A 23858-nucleotide genomic window follows, 5' to 3' on the forward strand; every position below is an offset into this window, starting at 1 on the left:
ACTCTTCCCTGTTCTTAGAATCAGCAATGTAATTAGAGATGGCACAGAAACCTGGACTCAGAGAGTACTCTGGGAAAGTAAAGTGTGCTTGCTCTGTTCTTACACTCTTCTTTAAGCATTTGCTCCCGGCCACTGTAAGAGACAATACTACAATACACTGGCCTTCTGTCTGACCCAAATCTTATGAGCTTAGTTCATTTTCAGTATCATATGGATGCATAACCTTCAACCTGAAAAGATGTTGTGCTAAATTAAAAGCCATAAAGCTGCTGGCCCATGGCATGCTCTTTGTCAGTACCCACACGCTGATCACGTCATCAGGCCTAAAAGCGGGCACCACACTGCTGCCTTATAAGAGTACTGCCAACTGGTTTGACCAGATCATTAGCACAAGAAACCAGAGGTCCTGTCCACTTCAGTAGAAAGTAGGTGATGCCAGTAAATGTGCATTGACAATATAACACTGAAAGGCATCAATTAGTTCTGCTTGCTGTCTCTGTACATCACAGTAACATTGAAAAAACACACAAGAAAACAAAAGCCAATACAGCATTTGGGAGATTAAGGAAACCTTTCTTGAGGGAAATAATGATCCTTTCCAAAAGCAAAAAAAAGTTTGTTGTGCTGTTGCAGACCCAGCTCCAGTGGTCCAGAAGCCTGGTTACACAATAATCATCCAGCTACCCAAAGTTTTCCTGTGGCCAGTTGAAATATGGCAAGTAAGTGTGAGGCTGTATAGACGGACATGCTAAATAAATCAGTTGCATATCAATTCCACAATGTGGAAAAACCATAGATGAGCCACCTCCTGTAACAGAAAATACTACTGATGACATCAAACCCTACGCAGCCAAACCAGAATGCAACTTGAAAACGAAGAATATCCCAGAGGGTGAAGCTGGCAGCTACAGAAGTCTGTCTTTGACACTTTTGATCATCAGCCGGTTGTGTAAATTGAACTGAATTTTCCACCAACAGAACGACAGGAAGCTGAACCAAACAAGTCAGTTCAAAAGGGATTCCATCCACTGACAGAGAAAATCTTTGATGAGGAATTCTCTTGCTACTACAGTAAATTTGCTGTTCTTTCCAAAATATATTTTCATGCACTGTAGATAAAGTTTTACGTTGATTTGGGGTAGAGAGAAATGAGCTTAATCATAAACATTTTCAGTGGAGACTCTTTGCCCTAGTGTGCTATCTGCATCCACCCAGGTAAATGCAGGGTAGAGATCATGGTAGCTTAACTGCAACGTAGAACTTTTTCCAAAAAGGTGCTGGGACACATATCACATTTTTGCCATCACTGCAAAACAAGAGGAAGACCCGAAATAAGATGGAGATCTGCATTTGCTTCTTACGTCAGCCACTGAAGTCCAGATGAACTTGGACATACCATTGTACCTTACAGCATACCAGTTCTGATGCCCATGAAGTGGTGACAAATCTTTAATTCACAGGAGTGCTGTTCTATCCATTAATTCATGTTTGCAAAGTACTCATAAGCCATTATAAAAGTATCACAAAAATATTCATGAATATAAAACAAATGATGTGAGAATTCATTTCAAAACCTTCCCATGTGTAACACGTTAGTTTCTTCAAATTACATTATGTTATGGTGCTTTTCACAAACCTCTTTTGCCTTCAGAAAACTTGAGAATACACATAAAACTCATTATTTATTGTACCAAGCCTTTAGTAATAAATACAGTATATTGCTTTTAACTGCAGTTGGGACTAATTCCCAGCTGACTATTTTTCTAGCATATCAGCAAGGTATACAGAGTTCTTTGACCCAAGTTATTAACTAATATTATTAACTAATTCAGCAGAAGAAACCACTGAAACGTGAAAATTACTTCAACCTCCTTTTAAGCCAAATTAAAACACAGTGATGAATGAGCTTCAGAAACTTTGGAATTATTATTCAAATTTATTTCAGTACAATATAAAATATTTTGATGTTTATCTCAAAGTATCATTCTCTAGCCAAGCTTGTACAAACATACTCTCTCCCTAAAGCCACCAATCAGAAGTATGAAACAGACCTCATGTTCTCTATTCCTTTTCCTGAGTTAACACCAACCCTTCCTTTCCAGCACTACTAGACACCAAGACAACAATTCTGGTTATTTTCTCTTCCAGGATCATACTTTGACTGTCAGCTATCTCCCTTTCAAGTTCATATATCACTCTCACAATACTGCATTATGTCTCCACTTGCCCATTTCACAACCTTTACTGTACTCCTCCATCCCAAACCAGATTCTCAACTGGGAGATATTTAAGTTCCCTACAGCATCTTCTTTACCTGTATGTTATGAAACTCAAGAATTTAAATGGCTTCAAAGCAAGATAGACCAAGTGAGGGAAGAGATTTGTACTGGTGGATGCTGAATGATCTAGACACAAACTCCACACAAATTACTGCTACAAGTTAGGAGACTATGCTTCTCCTATGCTAGGAGAAGGACTATTTAATGTTTCCTCAGTTACTATGCTCTTCCCTAGACTCTGTCAAAGAAGAGTGACTAAATGGACCTTTGATCTGGCCCAATACTTGCTCTCAGATGAGCTCTCAAGTTCACATATCCCACTTCATATGTTATGACAGTACATGTCGTGTATCTTCAGCACGTATAAAATGCCGTTCTTACTCAGCAAACTTCCCAAATCTTACATTTCAAGAACGAACATCCATCACATCTTCAGTTCTCAAAAGCAGGGCCTGAGTTCAAACTTTGCACAGCCATGGCACTCCCTACTATTTACAGTCTAGAAGGCCTTAAACTATTAGAAACAACATGTGATAGGACAGTGAGAAATTTTTAGATAGAAAATATTCTATCCGTCAACCTGCCATGTTGGTACTTACTCTGCCATTGTCTCCAGTGTAACCTGCAGGCGTAAGTGAGACAGCTTTCACTCGCTCAGTCTGGCGTGTCATGAGCGTAAGACAGTCAAATCTGGGTCATAATGTCTGCTCAGAACTGCTTATGAATAAAAACAAGTTATTTTAAAGAAGGCTGCTTGCGACCTAAACTGACTGGCAATGTTACTTTAGCCTCCTCAAACCACAGATTTCAAAGCTATTGGAATACAGTCTGCCTTAAGCACAACAATTTTCCTAACAGCAAATGAGTTATGGAGTGCAAAATTCCCTATGATGTTATCCCAAACAAAATCATAAAATATACACGTGCAAATCCACTCTCTCTGAAAAAAAATTATACATTATTTGGTTCTGAGTTCTAGCATGTACATGCACCAGTGACAAGGCAGAAATAATGAAGTTCTATCTAGAACTTAATAGATTATCTGTCTGGTCATATGTTACGTGTTTTAAGTGCAATTTAAAAATTTAAAAATCAGTATTACAGTACTTTGTAATGTCAGGGGCAGAACTTAATTTAACTTTATAATTCTACATATAATAGCTTTCCCTTGAATATAAAGTGATGTATCACGCATTTCAAATGAGGTATTCTATAATCATAGAGCTTTTTTGTTACTGTTAAAACTGCAATTTAGTTTCTGAGGCAGTCAAACAGTACTACACGGAACATATTAAAAATGTTTTAACAATTAGGCTAAGAAAAAACATTTTGGCAGGAAAACGTAGAAATTGACAGGAAAGGATTCAGAAAACATGCATTGCAGAAGCCTAAATTGTATGCACGTTTTCAAGTAAAATATGACCTTTCTAAAATTGCAATAATACTGTGATCCCTAAGCAGGTATCCCCAGTGTGGATAGGCGCATATTCCTAACTTAAAAACATTCCTGGCAAAAAGTCAAGTAAGTCTTTCTTCTGTATATGACTTATTTATTTTGTTCTCATTCTGCAGCAGCACATTCCAAGAATAGCAGTAGCAAAAATCTACACCAAGCTCGTAGGAGAATCTTACTATTAAATGTACCGTATTAAATTATTAACAACAGCATTATGTTCATCAGTAGGAGAAGGGAACTATTGCTGACCTCCCTCTACAACTATGAAGATAAACATCCTTTCTTCTTACTGTCAGTCAAGTTTCTACATTCATGTAATTCTCACAAATTCAGAGGACAACAAGTTCTGACAGATAAAAAACACTTGTATCTAACCAATAACTAACTTCTGAGCAACACCTGGTCATCTTGTGTGCAACCTTAAATCGTAATTTATACAAAAATAGAAAGTTTTGCAGGTAATACTCTGTCATTTTTGGTAAAGACAATAACAGCAGTAAATTACACCGGTTTTAGCTGTACCAAGTCTCAGAAACAGCATTCTGATTTACATATATCATGTTTTAGTTAACATAGCAGATTCTGAAATTATTTACACAAAGCTAAAAAAAAACTTCAGAGGTCTGAGAGGATGGTTCAAGTTCTTGAAAGCGGTATTAATTTGCCTTTCATGCTGAACATAAGAAAAAATACACTATTTTGCTTCATTAACTTCATCTATTTATCAACCAGGTGATAATGCTTGTACATACTTGTGCCACTAATGCTATGCCTATTTATATTTTTCATGAGGAAACATGCCTGCTATAGTGGGTAATTTCTGCAGATACAGGGAAAATGGTTTTACTCCTTTAATTGCTAATAGCAAAACATACTACGCTACAAGTGTATTACTGTTCATAATCTACTAGCAAAAAGCAGGATGTGCACCTGTTCGAAAAATTCCATATTTGTGTTCCCCTCTGCAAACAAGAAAAGCTTTGAACGCATAAAGCTTTCTTCTGGTTAATTCACAATACACTAAATGGAGTATGGTTACACGGCTTTGATTTTACACTTGAGAAATTTGAAATGCTTGTATTCAAGGAGTCTCAAAGAGTAGGAAAATACAGAAACAATCTAGGCGAGGCCACACAGACAACATGACCCAACACAACAAAGCTGACATTTCTAAGTTTGACTATAGTGAACAAAAGTTCCTGTCAGTAATAATGACAACCATCCTTATTCTGCATCTTAATTTATGCATACTGGAAGAAAGCCATAGAATTAAGTTTGTGCTTTGTACACAGAGTGAACTTCCCCTTTGGTACCTGCACTTGGAATGAGAAGTACAGACAGGCAGCCCAAAAACTTTGAGATCTTTGCTGTTTCCATTGCCTCTGTTAGTGATGTACAATATCTATTTTGTGGATAAACAGAGAAGCTCAGTCTCCAGAGCCTGAATCCAGTACCTTTCATAAGCCCTAACTTCATTTTTAAAAACGATAAAAGAAAATGTAATTTGCTTCCCAGCTTTATCAGTAATCCATATGTGCTCCTATTGCAGACTGCAAAAACATCTGAGAGATCAATAATAAACATCCTACTCTTGGTTCATTCTTCCACTTTATTTAAAAAAAACATTCCCCAGCATATACCCTACTCCATGCTTTTCCCAGGTTGAATGATGGAATATGGATAACGGCAATGGAAGCAGACACTGGAAATGGAAAAAAATGTATATTCTTCACAAATAGGCAGAAGACCCTTGACGACTAAATCAGGCAGTCTAATTTACACATTTGTTAACAAAAAAATTACACTAAGACAACAACAAGACCGCAAACGAGGACCAGAATTACATTTACCAGTGTGTTTCTCCTCAACCCTCTTCCTAGACAAAATCCCTATGCCTTCCTCATTCTTCATTCCAATTACAGGTTACTTAGCCAACTAGCTAATTTAGTAGCATGATTTGTTTTTTCCTCCTGTCTGCCTGCTTCCACTCAGGCATTTTGGCACATTCTACTCACTTTGCCAGCACTCAAAGTCCAACTCTTGCCTCCTCTGTATTTTAACTGTCTTCAAACTTCACATGGATGGGCGGTTTGTTGCCATTAACAGTACAAGCAAGTTTTCCCTTTTGATACCTGTTCCCCACCTAGCAGCAGCTGAAAAAGACAGTAGAGAAGTGATTATTCTTTTATATCCATAACAGGAAAGATCATTAAGGATGACATGTCTGGAGAATTTAGTTATAAGAAGCTAGAAAATCCCTATGGACTATGTGAAAGCTTGCATACTGGAGTTACTAGGATAGTCTCTTTATGAAGACACAAAAAGCATCATCCCTATTATGGTCTGCCAAATGTGAAATCCCTCCACCCAAACCAATGAAAATCAAACCTAGAAGCACTAGAACCCCTCAGCAAGATTGCTGCTCTATTTTCTCAGCAAGGAGAACTATTTTCTCAGCAAGGAGAAAGGAAAACTTTTTAAACATCGTGAACAAAATTCTGAATTTCCCAAACACTCCACAAAGTACAAAATTTTTATATACATATACATATGTTAAATATTTTTGCAGTTACTGAAAACACATTCCCATTTTATAGCCTAGTATGATTAATAGCTAGATCTTATGCATTTTCAAGTTGTATCTAATTCATGTATTTTCACAAAAATGCCTTCAGCTACGTTCCTTCTAAGCTTTTTACCCGGTTCTTTTGGCTGCCATGTTCTTTATGCATTTTGCTGTTATTGCTCTCCTTTGCCTCTTTGCTTGTCTTTATTAAATATTTTTATGATTTTCTTTCTGTAGTCTCACACGCAAAGATCACAGGAAGGTCTGTCTCCCTGCAGAGCTAAATCCATTTTTGTGACTTTTTGAAGGAAGTTTCACACAGGTGATTTATTGCTTACATTAGCGCATCAAGAGCATTAGACTAATCTTGCAACAAAACGTCTCATTAACGATACCAAACTTTATTTGAGGGAACTGTTTCCCGATTTCACTGCCACGTGAAATACAACCGTTATCTTTTCCAGGGGCTTTCTGAGCGTTAAGATTGTCCAGCTTACTGCAGACCCGAGGCAGCGTCCAATCAAACCGCGTTCAGAGGCGAGGCCACGCTCGATGAGGTGCCCCTCATCGTCAGAGGGCCATAATCTGAAGCCCCTTGATTAAAACAAAAGCAACGTGGGGAAGCCCGCCAGCCGGCCCTCCCTCCTCCAGCCAGCGCCTGAGCACCTGCCCGCGGGCCCCGCGGGTGGCGGTTGGCGGCGGCGGTTGACCCCTCCCCCCACAGCTGCCCGGCTACGCCCGGGCTCGCACCGGCACCCGGAGCGCGGCGCCCCTCTCCCACCCCCGCCCAACGGCCGCTACCCGCCGCGGCGCAGGGGGAGCGGAGGAGCCGGGGCTCTTGCCGCCCCGTGACGGCTTCCCCACGCCGGCGAGCTCGCGCCTCGTGAAGCTTCTGCAGGGGGGCAGCCCGCAGCGAGCGAGCGAGCGAGCGACCGCACGGGCACGACTCGCCTCCAGGGCAGGCAGGGCTAGAGAAAGGGCCGCCGGCTGCCGGGCCCCAACTGGCAACGCACCCCCCCCGCCTGGAAAGCGGCAGAGGGTGCTCCGCCCCCAGCGCCTGCCCGCCACGCTGGAGCAGCCCCTCCCCCGCCCGCGTGGGCGGTCCCTGCGGAGACCCCGCCCCGCCTGGGGGCGGGGCGACGGCCACGGCCACGGGCCTCAGGGCGAGTAGAGGAGCGCCGAGCGAGCGGCGTTCGGCCGATGCGCTTGGTGCTCGCGCTGACCCCCCAACCGGCCCCATCAGCACTTCCGGCGGCGCGCGGGGACAGAGAGGGAGGGAAGGAGGGCGGCGGGGCTGTGGCAGTTGGCGGCGGAGGACGGGTGGCAGTTGGCGCCGCCGCGCCCCTGTCCGCACGCCCCCTCCCATTGCCAGCAGGTAAGGGGCAGGGCCGGGGCCGCCCCTCCTGGCGCGCCGGGGCGAGGGGGGAGGAGGCGGGGTCGCTTCCTGGGGAGCGCCACCCGGCACCGGGGGGGCCATGGGCGCGGCGGTAAGGAGCGCGGTGGGCGCGGGCAGGGAGGTTGGTTGGTTCTGTCTCGCGGGCGGGGTTTGATCGGACGCAGGGGAGGTGTCTCGGGCTGCCCTGGGCCCCGCGGGCCGGCCAGCGGGGAGGCTTTTCCTTCCCCCTCGCTCTCCCCGGGGGTGGCGGCCTGGCATCCCGTCCCGGCCCCGCCCGGGGCGGGCGGCAGGTGCTGGGGTAGAGCCACGTCTGTGCCGGCCTCGGGCTGTGGCGGGGGCCTGGCCTCCCCCGCCCCGTGGCGGCGGGCGGGCGCACCCGAAGGAGCAGGAAGCAAGGCTACACGGGGTCATTCTGCTCCCTGTCCCTCTCCTGCCTCCGGGGCAGGAGCCAGGTACCCACCCCCGAGCAAAGGATTCGCTCGGGTATGGAGCAGACAATGCCTTTGCGACCCTGCAGCCCGGGGCATCCCTGCGGGGAGTCATGATGCCTGCTGCTGTCGTGCCTACCAGACGCTTGTGGAATTGCTTCCAAATGAAATGAGTCCTGGCTAGGGTTGTGGTTGGAATTTAGGTCTGCCATCGCCTTGGATGGCTTCTGCAAGTGATCTCTCTGAAAAAAGTATGGAAGTGCTTTTTTTTTTTTTTTTGCCAAATGGGTGAGGTTGTGGGGATGAAATTCACAGTCTATTTCCACCTAGGCTGTTCTTACAAGAGTGCTTTTCTGAAACAGAAAAAAAAAAAAGCTCTGTCTATCACTTAAAATATTCTTCCGTGATTGTTGTTACAAGTCATGAACTTTTTAGAAGTTAAAGAACTCCTGCTTTTCTAGTTATTTCCTCATTTGTTTGTTTTCAGTGTGTTAATCACCCTGAACTGTTTTTTGCCACTACATTAGGTTAAAGTCTTGTTCTGCCTAGGATTCTTCTGAAAAGGGAAGGAACAAAAAGTGTCTTCAATCTAAGGAATGTGTTGTTTATTTTTTCACACTAATGAGCAGAAATGGAGAGGAGTGTGCTATGTTAAGTAAATCAGGGAGGCTTAAGAGCTACTAGGTTCTTGTTAAATGGATTTTTTGCTACCTGTTTGTACAAAAAGTGAATCGGTTGCCTAGGGCATTTTGGCAGAAGGAGGATGAATAGCATTTTTGATACTTAGAAAAATAACAGTTTGGGAAGTCATAATGGCCATCAGAAGAGTTTCATCACTGTTGGTAATGAAATTACTTGGTGGAGAGTTTTTCAAAAGGGTACATACGTTTACTGTTTATCCAGCTCTTAAGCAATGTTCCTTGAAGTGTTTCTGGAGCATGATAAAATGTTTTGTTTAATGTAGAAGCTAATACAGGAAAAAAACAGTTATTAGGCCTCATCTTCAGGATGGCCTTGGGCATGACTAGAACTATCAGCGCTATTTCTTTAATGGCAAACTCAGTAATCTTCAGGAAATTAAATGGATAGATCATAAAAACTGATGTTGCTGATTAAATATTTTGAATGTAAATAGTTGAGCATTCAAAATTGAATTAATAAATACACTTGTTGCTATCTCTTCTTCCCTCTACTTTTTCTGATGCAGCTTTGATATTCTGTCCCGCTGATGCAGCTGTTCAGTAATATCTGAAGTAGTGGCTAAAGTGGAAAACTTAGGCACAAAAGTATGCATTGTACAGTTCACCGCATTGTGGGACAAGTAAATGTGACAGTACATGACTTTTCCTTCTGTGAGATGTACCTCATTCTCTGTGTTCCAGTTTGAGTGAAAAACGAGCCTCAAATTATTTCGGCAGCTCTTGATCCTGCTGAGAAAGAGTGACCTTAACAAATGCTCTGTCTATCAAGGGAAAGTGTACACTGGTCAGGAGAGACCTGAACAGGTGCTAATGAAAATACGAGGTCCGCTAAGATGTTAACAATGGATATATTTCTAAATAACCTTGCCCTGTCTTCATAGTGATTTGCTTCTTGGGCTTGAAATTTAGACCCCTAACCTAGCACATCGTTTTTCTGGGGAAAACAGTAATTCATACACTGTTTTAGTGATCTCTTTTTGATGATCAAGTACGGATCACTGGGTGTCTCCCAGAGATGCCTTTACTATGCTTTCTGCAGTGGAGAAGTCCTGTAAACACAGGACTAAAAGGAAGCTGCTCAGTCATAAAGTCCAATCTTAACAGCTATATGTAATCACTTCTATAAACTTCTCATTTTAAAACAGTTGAGTTGTTTGTTCTTTTATTTCTAGGCTGTTACGGAACACTGATAGATGAGAAATTAGAAGATAGTTTCTAGTAAAGTTTATGCATGATCAGTTCATGCCCATTTGTTCTCATGCCACTATCTTTAAAATCAGAGCTATTTTCCCTCCTTAGTGGTAACCTCTGTGATGCTTTTATTGGAAGCAGGTTCATCTTCTTTTCATCTGTTATTTCTAGGCTACACAAGTTAAGCTGTCGTCTGGTTTCATTTCATAAGATGGGCTCTCTATTCCCCTAGTCATCCTAATAACACATTTTTGCAGCCATTTTTTGAATTCATCTTTCTTTGAGGGTGATCAGAACAGTGTATGATATTCCACATAAAGTCTCACTAGTGCCTTGTAGGAAGATGCTGGTACTTCACAGAATAGTTGAGGTTGGAAGGGACCTCTGGAGATCATCTAGTCCGACCCCCCTGCTCCAGTAGGGTCCTCTAGAGCACATTGCCCAGGATTGTGTCCAGACGGCTTTTGAATATCTCCAGGGAAGGAGACTCCACAGCCTCTCTGGGCAACCTGTTCCAGTGCTCTGTCACCCTTAAAGTAAAGAAGTTTCTCCTCCTGTTCAGATGGAACTTCCTGTGTTTCAGTTTGTGCCCATTGCCTCTTGTCCTGTTGCTGGGCACCACGGAGAAGAGTCTGGCCTCATCCTCCTGACACCCCCCCTTCAGATACTTGTACACATTGAGGAGATCCCCTCTCAGTCTTCTCTTCTCCAGGCTGAACAGGCCCAGCTCTTGCAGTCTTTCTTCATAGGAGAGATGCTCCAGCCCTCTAATCATCTTGGTAGCCCTCCGCTGGACTCTCTCCAGTACTGCCATGTCTCTCTTGTACTGGGGAGCCCACAACTGGACACAGGACTCCAGGTGAGGCCTCCCCAGGGCTGAGGAGAGGGGCAGCATCACCTCTCTCCACCTGCTGGCAACACTCTGCCTCATGCACCCCAGGATCCCATTGGCCTTCTTGGCCACAAGGGCACACTGCTGGCTCATGGTTAACTTGCTGTCCACCAGGACTCCCAGGTCCTTCTCCGCAGAGTTGCTTTCCAGCAGGTCAACCCCCAGCCTGTCCTGGTGCAGGGGGCTCTTCCTCCCCAGGTGCAGGACCCTGCACTTGCCTTTGTTGAACTCCAGGAGGTTCCTCTCCGCCCACCTCTCCGGCCTGTCCAGGTCCCTCTGAATGGCAGCAGAGCCCTCTGGAGTGTCAGCCACTCCCCCCAGTTTAGTCTCATCAGCACACTTGCTGAGGGTACACTCTGTCCCATCTTTCCTGTCTCTGCTGAAAAGAGACTGCTTAATCTTTTCTTTAGTCTTTCCCCACCCCCCTCCTTTTTTTTTTTTTATGGCCGCCTCATTTTGTGATTAAGTAACAATCCACAAGGGTAAACTTCCTATCCTCTGCTTTGATCTTCAGGTGAGCAGCTCTGAATTTAAACATAAATTGTTATCATAGATCCTAAATTGTTATTATAGTCCTGAAGCCATTCTTTCTGCACTTTAATAGGAATCTTATTCCAGCCTGATAATAGGTTGTATCAGAAAAGGAAATTTTAATGGCATTGCAAGTTTTATACTAATCCTTCATTTTTCAGCTAAACTTGTAATTTTTCATATTGCATAATACCTCACCAAATTCCATGTATACTAGACTTGCTGCATTTCCTTTGCCTGGAAAATAAATTCAAGGGGAGATACTGGGTTAATGTGGCATGATCTGCCTTTCATATGTTAGCACACTTACCATTTAAAAATTGTGAGAAAAGGGATTTTTGTAGATGTGGGATGAGAAGTATTTTTGAGTTAGGAGGAAAAAAAAGCACTAAATAGTTGAGACAAATAAAATTTAATTACTGATTGATGGTTGCACTAGCTGCTGACCTACACTTAAAAATCATGAGAGAACTTACTGACCAGTGTGTAGCTTGAGGCTGAATAGAAGAAAAGAGGAGGGGGAGGAAAAAAGGAAAACCACAGCCTCAAACATCACACTCTCCACTGAAGGAGAAAAGGATTTTTTGCCTGCCGATCTAGTGAGCTGCTAAACTCATTCCTTGGGCTTCAGTCATCCAATTTTGTTTTATATTACATGTGGAAATGGTTGCATGTGGTTAATACTAAAGGAACTGCCATGCCATATACATTATGAGGTAACCAGACTTACTTTAGAACTGGCTTCTTAATCTTTTTATTTTCATTTTCATGTCCTTAAAGGTGTATGAGAAATATTTAGCAACAGTGAGAATGAGGTAAAAATTTGTTTCAGTTCAACACTTGTAACCAATCACAGGCTCAGCTCTATAGCTCTTAGCAAATCTTCATATGTAATAGGCTAGTTTGGTATATCTTGCTGTGAAAATGAAGTAAACTAGACAGAACTGCAGTGCCCGCATACCTGCATGCCATACTTTCATTATGATTTGAGCATGGGGATCATTTCTGTCTCAAGCAGTCATTCCTCTTAGAACTGGCAAAAAAGGCTAGTTTGAGCTATTGTGAAGCAGAGGCTGTTTTTCTACTGCTGTTTTTTTTTGTGGAGTACAGGAGTACTCCTTCCACATGAAGGGAAGTGAAAATAGAGGAATATAGGAACATTGTCAGAGTATGTAGGGATGTGACAAGGAAGGCTAAGACCCATTTGGAATTAAATCTGGCAAGGGATGTGAAGGACAGCAAGAAGGGCTTCTTCAGATGATCTCCAGAGGTCCCTTCCAACCTAAACAATTCTGTGATTCAAATACATCTACAGCAGAAGAAAAGCTAGGGAAAATGTAGGCCCACTACTGAAAGGGGCAGGGGTCCTGGTAATGAAGGATACAGAGGAGGCAGAGATAATGCATTGTTTGCCTCAACCTTTATTGCTAAGATCAGCCCTCAGGAGTCGTGGACCCTGGAGACCAAAGAGAGTCTAGAGAAAGGAAGACTTTCCCTTGGTCAAGGACAATTGGATTAGAGGTCATTTAGGCAAACTTGACATCCACAAATGCATGGGCCCTGATGGGATACACCCACGAGTGCCGAGGGAGCTGGCAGATGGTATCGCTAGGCCACTCTCTATCATCTTGGAAAGGTCCTCGAGATCAGAAGAGGTGCCTGAGGACTGGAAGAAAGCCAGTGTCACACCAGTCTTCCAAAAGGGCAAGAAGGAGGAGCCAGGAAAGTACAGGCCTGTCAGCCTCCCCTCCGTCCCGGGAAAGGTGATGGAACAGCTCCTCCTGGAGGTCATCACTAAGCATCTGGAGGACAAGAAGGTGATCAGGAGTAGTCAGCATGGATTCACCAAAGGGAAATCATGCTTGACCCATCTGATAGCCTTCTCTGGTGGAATGACTGGCTGGGTAGATGAGGGCAGAGCAGTGGATGTTGTCTTTCTGGACTTCAGCAAGGCTTTGGACACTGTCTCCCATCACATCCTTGTGGGTAAACTCAGGAAGTGTGGGTTAGATGAGTGGACAATGAGGTGGATTGAGAACTGGCTGGATGGCTGAGCTCAGAGTGTTGTGGTCAGTGGTGCGGAGTCTAGTTGGAGGCCTGTAGCTAGTGGTGTCCCCCCGGGGTCAATACTGGGTCTGATGTAGTTTAACTTATTCATCAACGACTTGGATGAAGAGAGAGAGTGCCTCCTCAGCATCTACTGATGATTTAAAAAAAAAAAAAAAAAAAAGGGAGGAGTGTCTGATGTTCCAGAGGGCTCTGCTGCAATTCAGAGGGACCTGTCATTCAGGTTGCCCAGAGAGGTTATGGAGTCGTCATCTTTGGAGATATCCAGAAGTCATCTGGAAACGATCCTGGGCAACGTGCTCTAGATGATCCTGCATGAGCAGGGAGGTTGGACTAGATGATCGCCAGAGGTCTCTTCCAACCTCAACGGTTCTGTGATGCTGTGATTCTGTGAAAAAAGCGTTGAGAGGTCTTTTAACTTTGGACAGCAGAAAAAAATGGATGAAATCAAGCCAATAAAACCCTTGATTGTTTACATTTTTATGTATATACTGCACACTTATTTACTGTTCTTGTTGGAAGGCTATATGTTATATCTTCTCTGACTTTGTCATTTCTTTCAGTTTTTCAGATAGAGGACAAAATAAAAGAGAAGAACAGAAAGAAGATAACAGTAGCGCCGAATGCAGCAAACTAGGAAACATGGATCTGAAATTCAGTTCGTCAAGAAAATACATTTCCATCAGCGTACCTTCCAAATCTCAGGCTATGTCGCCTCATATCAAATCAGTAGATGATGTTGTAGTTCTTGGCATGAATCTGAGCAAATTTAACAAACCTACTCAATTTTTCATTTGTGTTTCTGGAGTTTTTATGTTTTATCTAATCTATGGATATTTACAGGTAAATGCTATGAACCTGTGTCTTGGGCCACTTTCCCCATCCCCCCTCCATCTTTTTAATAACATGATATAGTAGCTAATTTAATATGTGAAGGCATCTAAAACGAATACCAATTGCAAAGTCAAGGTTTCAGAAGTTAAAAGCAGTAAGTGTATACTGTATGATTTTGCTACATGCCGATGAGGTTTGGTTCAGTTGGACTTTCTTAACTTTTCTTTTTGTTTTTATGTGCATGATTTATCTTTCAATATTGTTCTTAATACATATTTTTGTATGTGATTTTTATAGTCTTCTAAAAACAAATGAACTGTAGAACCATTCTGACTGCCATATAAGTCCTTATTGGAGTTGAAACCTTTAGATCAGCTTGAGTTCAGTAAGTCCATTACAATAGTAATAGTGTATTCTCTCTGCTCTTAATGGTTGACAAGGCTGAAATATGTGCTATGGTTGTTTGTTAAGCAGAAGAGTAATGTTTAGACAAATCTTAAGTTTTGTGCCAGTTTAAGTTAAGCATTTCTGTAAGCATTTCTATTTCTGTTAACCTCTTTCTGTTATCGTGTCCAGTTGCATTTCTGTTCCTTTTTTGAAATTCAGCTGAATCTTCTCAGAAGTTGTCAAATCATCATATTTTTTCTGGTGCTCTTTTCGAAAACTTCTAAGAAGCTTGTTAAAATGAAAAAAAAATTCTGAATAGTTGTGTTTGACAGAGTTGTCAGTAACTGAAAGCAGAATCTTAAAAAGGAGAATATTTAGGCAGTTTTTGTATGTGTTTTTTTTTTTTTTTTTTTTTTACTATAGGTGCTGCTGTGCCATCTCTGCCTGTAATTGACACATCTACATAATCCCTTATGCTCTGTCTATATTTTTCCATTGCAGTTCCTCAAGGGAATACATTTGACCCATGAATGGTCATCTCAAATTATAGATAGTAACAAACTTCCTCTAAAAGACAAATTTGCTGGTAATCTTCTTTACTTAGAAACACGCACTTAATATTTGTCTTTTAGAGAAAGTTTGTATTTAATTTGTTGTGAGCTATTTATAAATTCTGGCTAAAAACAAAGTCAATCTGAGTAAATGAACAGAAAAGCAAGTAAAAAGCAAACGGGAAACTATCTACAATTTGAGATGACCATTCATGGGTCAAATGTATTCCCTTGAGGAATCATTTCATTAATTTCAGTGGACTTACACCAGCAATAATTTTTCTCATTGAATTTTGCAGAAACTAAATTGTCTCTTTCAATAATACTTTGCAGGTCCTGAAAAATATATGGCAGGTGAATTCTAGTTGTTAATTAACAGCTGCAAATGATAGATTTGCATGTATATGAAGAAAAAATAAATCTGTTGATTTTGTTTTGATTTATTGTTTTGCATATGTACATTACCTTGGTGTATTTTTGTTTTTATAGGAACTAATATTTTCAGTGGACGGTTTTAAACCCTTTGGTTGGTACCTTACTTTAGTGCAATTTGGATTTTATTCCATTTTTGGACTAATAGAATTGCAGCTGATTCAGGACAAAAGGAGAAGGTATGTATGGTACATTTAACATCTGTTGTTTGAATATGAATATTGTGAGGCATTGGTAGCAGTTCCATAGTTAAATTAACTTACTGGGCAATGTTAGAAAATATTTCATAAATGAGCTTATGATTAGTAAACGGCAAGGTGTATCTTCAAACTATATTCCGGGGCCCTTCATCTTCTGTCATGTCTGACATGCTGTGGTTAGGGAATTAGAATCAGAAATTCCTGAATCTTAATCCTTTTATATGTATATCCTTTAGGATCTGGCAAAAGCCATTTAGCCTATTGGATGTTTTTTTTCTTGTCTAATTTTTTCTTATCTGTAAGGTAAGCTGCCCTCTTAGATACACTGTGAGAATAGGTATGTTAAAGCTAAGAACTGATAAATGCTATCACTGATTGTTAAACTCGGAATCAGGATGCTTTCAAAGTAGGGTTCTTATATGAACAAATGAACAGCTTCCAAGATGTGACTCTCTCTGTTTCAGTACTTGGATATTACACAGAGTACGATTATTCACAGCATATAGTCTGCAGCTTCTAAAATACAGCTCCGTAGCAGTATGTAGAACATACTCTATATATGTAGACAAAAAAAAAAATTGAAGCCTTTGGTGTTCACCCTGGCAGAAGATACAGATAATGCACCTGCTTAGATTTCAGACTCATAAGTAGTCTTGTTGACTTTGTCTGTATTGCCATTTTCACCCAGTCACAGAGCGATTTATATCCCCAAACTAGCTGATGCAGACTGACTCATGTATGTGCTACTGTGGGTTATCATATCTAGAACAGGCAGAGTGCACTTCTCGGTACTTGAAGCCGTCTCTCACGTAATATGTTTTCTTCAGACTTCTGCACCTCCTCAGCAACAGTTTCCTCTAACATGCTATGTATCTTAGAGCATCGCATGTCTGCTGCATGTTTGCTGTTTAAGTTTTCCTCAAAATCTATTTCTAATTTTTGTTTTTCATTTCAAATTGCACTCAAAACACCCTGCCACAAAACTGTTCTGCGTTTTTGCCGTAGTTAACCAAGGAGATTCTTTCTGTCTTAAATACCATGGAAACGAGGTAGTTTGATCCAGCTCAGTGTGGCCGTTCTTACAGTTTCCTCTCCAGCTACTGCCTCTGCAAACTGTATATTCTTTGCAACTTGGACAGAGGCTGCCGTGATGTATGCGAATTTAAAAAGTGTGTTAAAAGTGTTATTTCTTAGTTGAGCATACCCAGTTTTCCTTACGTGTATTCGTCCTTGGCTTATGTTTTATATGCTGTTTTTAGGTCATAGAATTCTTTTACAGCCAAGCGAGGCAACTTTGGAAAATAATAATTTGTATTTTGAACACCTACAGCTCATGTTTTGAGGTATCTGACTGTTTCAGAGGCATCAGACAATGCAAAGTTTTTAACTGTCAAGCTTTCTATAACCGGTATTTGTATTTTGGTTACGAAAACAGTTGCTAAAGTTTATGGAATGTGGCCCTGCACGTAACTTATGTGGGAAATGTAGATCTTAAAATATTTTATTTTCTGTAATCTGTGCATCCTCTTGTAGGTTTTAAAAATCTATTTCCTAGTTTTGATTCTGCATTCTGTCTTTCTTGAATCTTCTTATACAATTATTTTTCTTGCATGCATCAGTGTTTGCCTACATCACAGACTGAGTTATGGGTAAGACAGAGTTTTACAGCAACACATCTCCTTATGTTACTTAGTTTGGCTTTGAGTATGCATAAAATTCAGCTGAACATATGCACAGTAATGCACAATAATGTAAAAAGTTACTTCACAAATGCAACACAGTCATCGTTAAAAATTACTGCTGGATCACCTGTCATCGGGTGATAATTTCATCAGATTGCAAACAATACATTTGTAAAAGTTCAAGGAGCCCATCCCTTCATGATACTTGAATCACTTATCTTTTATTTCTATAGAGTTCTGTAAAATAACTTTACTTTTTTTCCCCACTTCCTCCTCTCTAAAAACACCAGTGTTCTTGTGTGTAGTTCACCAAAAAATTGACCTCGAGACCATGACAGGACTGAGATTCAGGATATCTAGGTATACAAACCTTCTGTGTCTCCTTTGACAAGTAACTTAAAGCCTTTTTCTTGATTCTTTTGTAAATAACATAACTCCTTAGAAGGAAATTAAAGAATTCTTCCTTGAATACTTCATGAGCCTTGAGATTTTTACAGTGTCTTGTATTTGAACGTTATTTGTTAGAGGTAATTAAAGGAATTAAATTTGAAACCACTCATTTTTATGCATTTTTAACTTTCTATTGTGGGGTGAAATTCAGTGAGAGATATGGTCAAGTTCTATTATGAAATTATTCTTTTATCTAGATTATCCAAGCTAAATCTCTTTTAGATTTACAGAGTGTCTGTAATAACAAGATTCATATGTTTATATTTTGTAGAATTCCTGGGAAAACCTACATGATAATAGCCTTTTTAACAGTGGGAACTATGGGTTTGTCAAATACCTCTTTAGGATATCTAAATTACCCTACTCAAGTCATCTTCAAGTGCTGTAAACTGATTCCAGTTATGATAGGCGGGGTTTTTATACAAGGTAAGTGTTAGTTTTGCTATTGGATAGCTATTAGGTTTTTTTGGGGGGAGGGGTAGGGGAGGGGGACAAACATGTACGGAATCCTGTATTTTGTTAAATGTAATTGAAGTTCTTGGTTAGAGAGGAACAGATTTTTTCCCTGAGGAAAAATGTGAATTTCTGAAACAACATCTCAAAAATGTTCAGATAAAATTAGATAAACAAAAGAAGGGGCAAGGGAAGTGGTATAGGTCAATCACGAAACTTCCTTTATAAGCAGACTTTCTTAATTTTTACGTCACTTTATTTTTTTAAACACAGTCATTTCACAAATGAACCATTTTTTATGAAAAACTTAGAAATGAAAAAAATCTAGGCATGATTTGTGAAGAAATCCTCTACACATGTTGTTTAAAAAGCTTGTTTAACTGCTGCTTTCCCCCACATGGTTTTTTGTTTTTGTTTTTTTTGGCAAATGTTTAATAAGAAATACACGTGTTCATATTCCAAGAACATAAAAAGGGATATGGAAAACAACAGAAAACACTAATTATGTGAATAAACATACTTCAGGACTTCTGTTGGTAAGCTTTAAGTATAGTGTGAAAGTTTTTGTTTCTGTGGTAGATATAAGGATTCATTAACTATTCATTAACAATAATTAACTCTTCATATGAAAGTGTTGTGGAGCAGAATCTAAAATGGTGCATTTCTGTTGTTGTAGTTCCGGCCTTCTACTCACAATAGAAAGCTGAACTTCTGGAGGACTGTGTCTGGGGCAGTAAATGCATCTAAGGAAAAAATTCTGTCCAGGCTTGTGAAGCTTAAACTTTACATGCATGTACATGTGCATGCACAGGCTCACACACACGCACGCATGCACACACACACACGCACTATTTACCATCTGTTAAGAATCATTGTGTATCATTTGAATTAAGGGAATATCAATCTCTGAAAACTTCCTAAAACCTTGTAGTGTGTGGGTATGTATATGCATACACACACATACACACGCGCGCACACACACATACCAACATACACACACACAGAGTTACATATATATATAGCATATTCTCAGAAGCTGTGAATGTTTTTCAGTTAAAATTTGCTTTCCAGAAAAATATCCTTGGAATTTTATATGGAAGCTGTGACTTGTGGGGAAAATAATAGGTTATTTAGAACAAGACATCCCAGCTCCTGCCTTTCTGTTTTCCTTCTCTCTTTCTTACTCCTCCCTGCTTTACATCCTATTTGCCCCAGACTGAAAAATAATGCATGGTTCCAGAAGTACTGGTTCCCAAATGGCCAACTAAATGCTTGAAAATGACTTCTCTCTAATAAATAATGCAGCTGAAATGTCTTGCATGAGAAATTTGTCTTAAGAAAGCATCCAAGCTGTCCTGAAGTCGCTGAGATGGTGATTTGTGGGGGCGGATGTATTTTTTAATTGGGAGTAAAATTAAAAGTGGGAACAAAAATCAGATAAGACCTGCAAAGACCTTTTCTGTTAGGAACTGCTGCTATAGAAGAAGCTGATTCTGGTCATGAAAGGCCAGGACATTAGACAATGTGCTTTAATAGAAGAATGACGTTGGAACAGTTTTTTTGCTCTTGACTCCTATCCTGCTGACAGGATAAACACAAAATACTAAGAGTATTACAGTCTTATTGATGTTGTTGGTTTCCTTTTGTAGGAAAACGTTATAATGTTGCAGATGTCTCTGCTGCCCTGTGTATGAGTCTTGGATTAATATGGTTTACTTTAGCTGACAGCACAGTTGCACCAAACTTCAACTTGACAGGTAAAGATATATATTATAGTTTCATAAAATGCTTATGTAGTCTACAGTAAGCATTCCATAAAGGGTCTAAGTGTTCTTAGTGTAGTGTCTTCAGGTATCATACTGAAAATGCAGATTTCATTGTCATTGCACTACATCTGTGGCAGAACAGGCTTTTTTTTTCCTTAAGCCTTAGTTTTTAGGTTCTTAACTTTCTGAAAATACCACCTTTTATGTTGTAATATCCCATGCTTGTTCTCAGGAATAATTACTTCTGAATAGAGATACTAAAATAAATTTGATGAAATTCCATTTGACCATTTTGAATACTTCAAAAGGTGAGGTTTTATGTTTTTCTAGTTAAACCTTTCAGTCTCTTTCCGTATCAGAATCATTTATTTTGTATTTGCTGTAGATCTCACTCTAGGTAATAAAATAACTTGTTATATTTAGAAACTTAATGGAATTTCTATCTCAAATGCCATGAAAGAATTAGTTATTCATAAAAAATATATATTATATACTTGGCCAGTGTTTGGATTAATACCGAACCTTAGAAGACTTTTGAATAGTCTTCTTTCAGTGTTTTCTTCCTTTAAAATTTTGGGTGAGGTATAATAATAGTTATGGCAGACATTCAGTGTGAAACTTTTATTTCTTAATAGTGGAGGCATCAATTTAGAAGTTTTTTTCCTAAAAATAATGATTAAATCTTCTGTTAAAAAGATTTTTTTTGTCCTCACAAAATGTTATTTCTTTTAGTGATAAATAATGATCTAATGGGAAGGGCATGTGATGTTATTTAAACGTGTATTTTTTTGCCTTGCTCATAATTTAACTCTCATGCCTTTTAATGTTGAGAGCTAATAACATATTTAAGAATATTAACGCTTTTAAAAACATAAACAGCAAAATAAGCGTTAAACTTCAAAATAATAGTTTTTAAAAACTTAAGTTGCTTTATGTTACTACCTACTTACTGGCCACTAAATAATTTCAGAGTTCCTCCTATGGTTTGTACAAATTTATGTGGAACTGTTGAAATGCAAACTAGTATGGTTCTAGCCTGATTTCATCAAAATTGTGTTAACATGCATGTTGTCAAGGGAAAATCTGTTTTCATGCCACAGCTCTAAGAAAGCAAAACTATGCTCTGAAGTTGAACAGAACAAATACTTTTTAATACAAATGCTGAAAACAGAACGAATAGCTATAAAGTATTAGCTGGATGAACAGTTTTGCCCATATTGTTCCATAAAGAACATTACAAGTTGTGGGTTTGAAGTGAATGAGTTTGTTTTTTAAAAGTCTGTTCATTTTATAGTCCTGAAAGGCAGTCTCATGTTTGTAACCATGGGAGAGGTATATTCTCAAGGTTGCGAGGGTGATAAGAGCTCAAAAACATCACCGAGTATTATCAAATTGGGGAGCTAGGTGTAGATTGTCTAAATAGCCATGAGCACTAGATGTAGGACTTTCACAAGAGAAGCAGACCAGAGGAGGAGTGTTCAGAAGGAAGCCATGTTGCAACATTGGTGCAACAGAAATTTCCACTGTTCTGGTATTACAGGTATAAATAGAAATTAACTATTTTCAGTGAGGAAACAGTTAAAAAAAAAAAAAAGTGCAAAACATTGTATCTTAGAATCCTAGTCCTTAGCTTCACTGTTGTTAAGATAATATTTGTTGGTTAGTTAGCGAGTGTGTTCTAATCCCATGTACAGCGAGCTTCAAAAATGTAAATTATTAAAGAGATCTTAATAGGCAAATAAGCTCCAAACTACTCAGTAGTCTTCAATAACACATCTGCCCGGTGGGAACTGCAAGTGTGAGAATATGTTGTTGAGTAAGTTATGCAAGTGTCCAGGAGCTTGTAAATATATACCAGTGTTAGCATTTTAGTGACTTCAAACGTTACATTAATAGTGTAAAATACAATGTAATGTAGTGTCTTAAGCAGGTCTGTTAGTGCAAATCATCCAGGTCTTATCCCTTTCAGGACTAATTTAGGACCAGTTCTTCCAATAATTTTTACTCATGCTTTACATATTGCATAATGTTGCTGCTCTTATTCGTGGTTTTGCCTCTTCTTGGCAAATGCAGCACTGTCACAATAAGAGTGGAACAACTCTCTCTTGTACCCCCGAGTATATACTTACATAATAGTAGTATGTCTTGTCCCTCCATATCTTTCTTCCATGCTCACTTGCACTTCAGGTTCCAAATAACTCTTTAATCTCAATCCAGCGCTGAAGCCATGCGTTTGTCCTGTGATGTGCCTGGGCCTTTAAGTCTCACTGGAAACAGCCTGATCAAGAATGCAAATGGAAAGATACTCAGTCGCTTTATATAAGTCATCTGCTGCAAGGCTGTCGCTGAGTTAAGAGTTAACATACCTTTGGACCAGAGCTGATTTCATGTGTTTGATATCTCTATACTATGGTCCCTAGCATAACCAATAGTATTCAGGCTGTCATGTCGTTTCCATTAACTCCTCAGTGCCTGGTAACTTTGAATAACAGAGTTGTCCACATAATCTTTTTGTGTTGCTTCAGCTGCAGCCTGGGAGAGGAAATGGTTCCCAACGAAAAAAGCTCATTTAGAAATTCACCTTTATTTAGAAGTTTACCAGTGAGATGCTACCTTAAACTTCACTTGTCTTAAACATGTTAAACCTTTCATTTCTGGAAATCTTAGAAGTGTGTGTGTGTTTGTATGTTTGTTTTTTCTCTGTCTGATAGGATTTTATTGGCCATTTGGTCCATCAGAATGCCTGTTTGAGACCACTGGTCTTAAGAACATAATATTAAGAAAATACTGTGCTATTTATTTCTTGTCTTCTGCTCATCATTCTTCTCTGACACTCCTGATTTTTTAAGGAACTAAGATTAGAATAGACAGCAGACGTGGTTTTAACTACTGATATCTTGTGCAGCAAGTTAATGTGATGTTGTCTACTTTATTAAAACTGGGATTTCACCTGTGTGCATCATTAATTTCTAGCTCTTGCAATGTTAAATGCAGCGGTTGCTACAGTCATGAAAGAATTAAAGTTTAGAGGTTGGGAAATGAATTGTGGCTGGCACGGGTAGTTACTAATTTTTGTTATTGGAAAGCTCACTATACGTTGCTCACTATGTAGTGACTTTGTTATTACCAGGTATGACAACATAAAAGCATGGGTTTTGTACCTGAACAGTACTTTTTAAAAAGGAATTAAAGATTTTCATTGCTGTGAATCATCTTGCATTTGTTCTATCACTATGTCTAATATATTTCAATGTTACATGTGTGGTGTATTTTTTTTTCCTTTATTGGGAAAAATAATCTAGCATTTGCTCCTTCGCGGGGTATATTCTCTGGTAATTTATCTTCATAACAGACAAGTACCTAAATAAATGCAGTTTACATTCTATCGCTCTTGTTGCTACAAAAACTACAGTTTACCTGTATTACAGCAATGCCCAGATGTTTCTATCAAGATAAGCACAGTGCTCTGAGCTTAACCAAGAAAATAAATGCTTTATAGACTGTTAAAACTTATGTCAGTAAAACAAAGTAGTTTTGTTGACCTTTGGAATCTGATATAAAGATTTTTTTTTTTCTATTCCTGAGATTTTTCAGGA

At 39.8% G+C, this 23858-nt stretch overlaps 1 protein-coding gene and 1 long non-coding RNA gene across 5 annotated transcripts in view; one reads left to right on the forward strand and one right to left on the reverse strand.

The window, feature by feature from the left end:
• Window positions 1-7126: 7126 nt before the first annotated feature.
• SLC35B3 (solute carrier family 35 member B3) overlaps window positions 7127-23858 on the forward strand; it is a 30838-nt gene continuing 14106 nt past the window's right edge. For 2 of the 3 annotated variants that reach the window (XR_011139074.1, XM_068931893.1), the window contains exons 1-5: window positions 7441-7676; window positions 14071-14350; window positions 15769-15890; window positions 18315-18469; window positions 20146-20253. Coding sequence is in view for 2 of the 3 variants with exons in the window: in XM_068931893.1 (XP_068787994.1) it covers window positions 14150-14350; window positions 15769-15890; window positions 18315-18469; window positions 20146-20253 (586 nt within the window). In the remaining variant the exon portion in view is untranslated. Of the gene's footprint in view, window positions 7677-14070; window positions 14351-15768; window positions 15891-18314; window positions 18470-20145; window positions 20254-23858 lie in introns of all 3 variants that reach the window. The other variant, XM_068931892.1, reaches the window with a different exon arrangement.
• Window positions 12179-22683, reverse strand: LOC138065981 (uncharacterized). 2 transcript variants are annotated; one of them, XR_011139077.1, is made up of 3 exons: window positions 22629-22683; window positions 22392-22540; window positions 12179-13895 (listed from the first exon to the last, which is right to left on the reverse strand). It is a non-coding gene; the product is annotated as an uncharacterized lncRNA (long non-coding RNA). The 2 variants fall into 2 exon arrangements; XR_011139075.1 differs by lacking the exon at window positions 22629-22683 and having other exon boundaries at window positions 22392-22595.

The sequence above is a fragment of the Struthio camelus genome, chromosome 2 (genome assembly GCF_040807025.1).
Source record: "Struthio camelus isolate bStrCam1 chromosome 2, bStrCam1.hap1, whole genome shotgun sequence".
NCBI classification, from domain to species: Eukaryota; Metazoa; Chordata; class Aves; order Struthioniformes; family Struthionidae; genus Struthio; species Struthio camelus.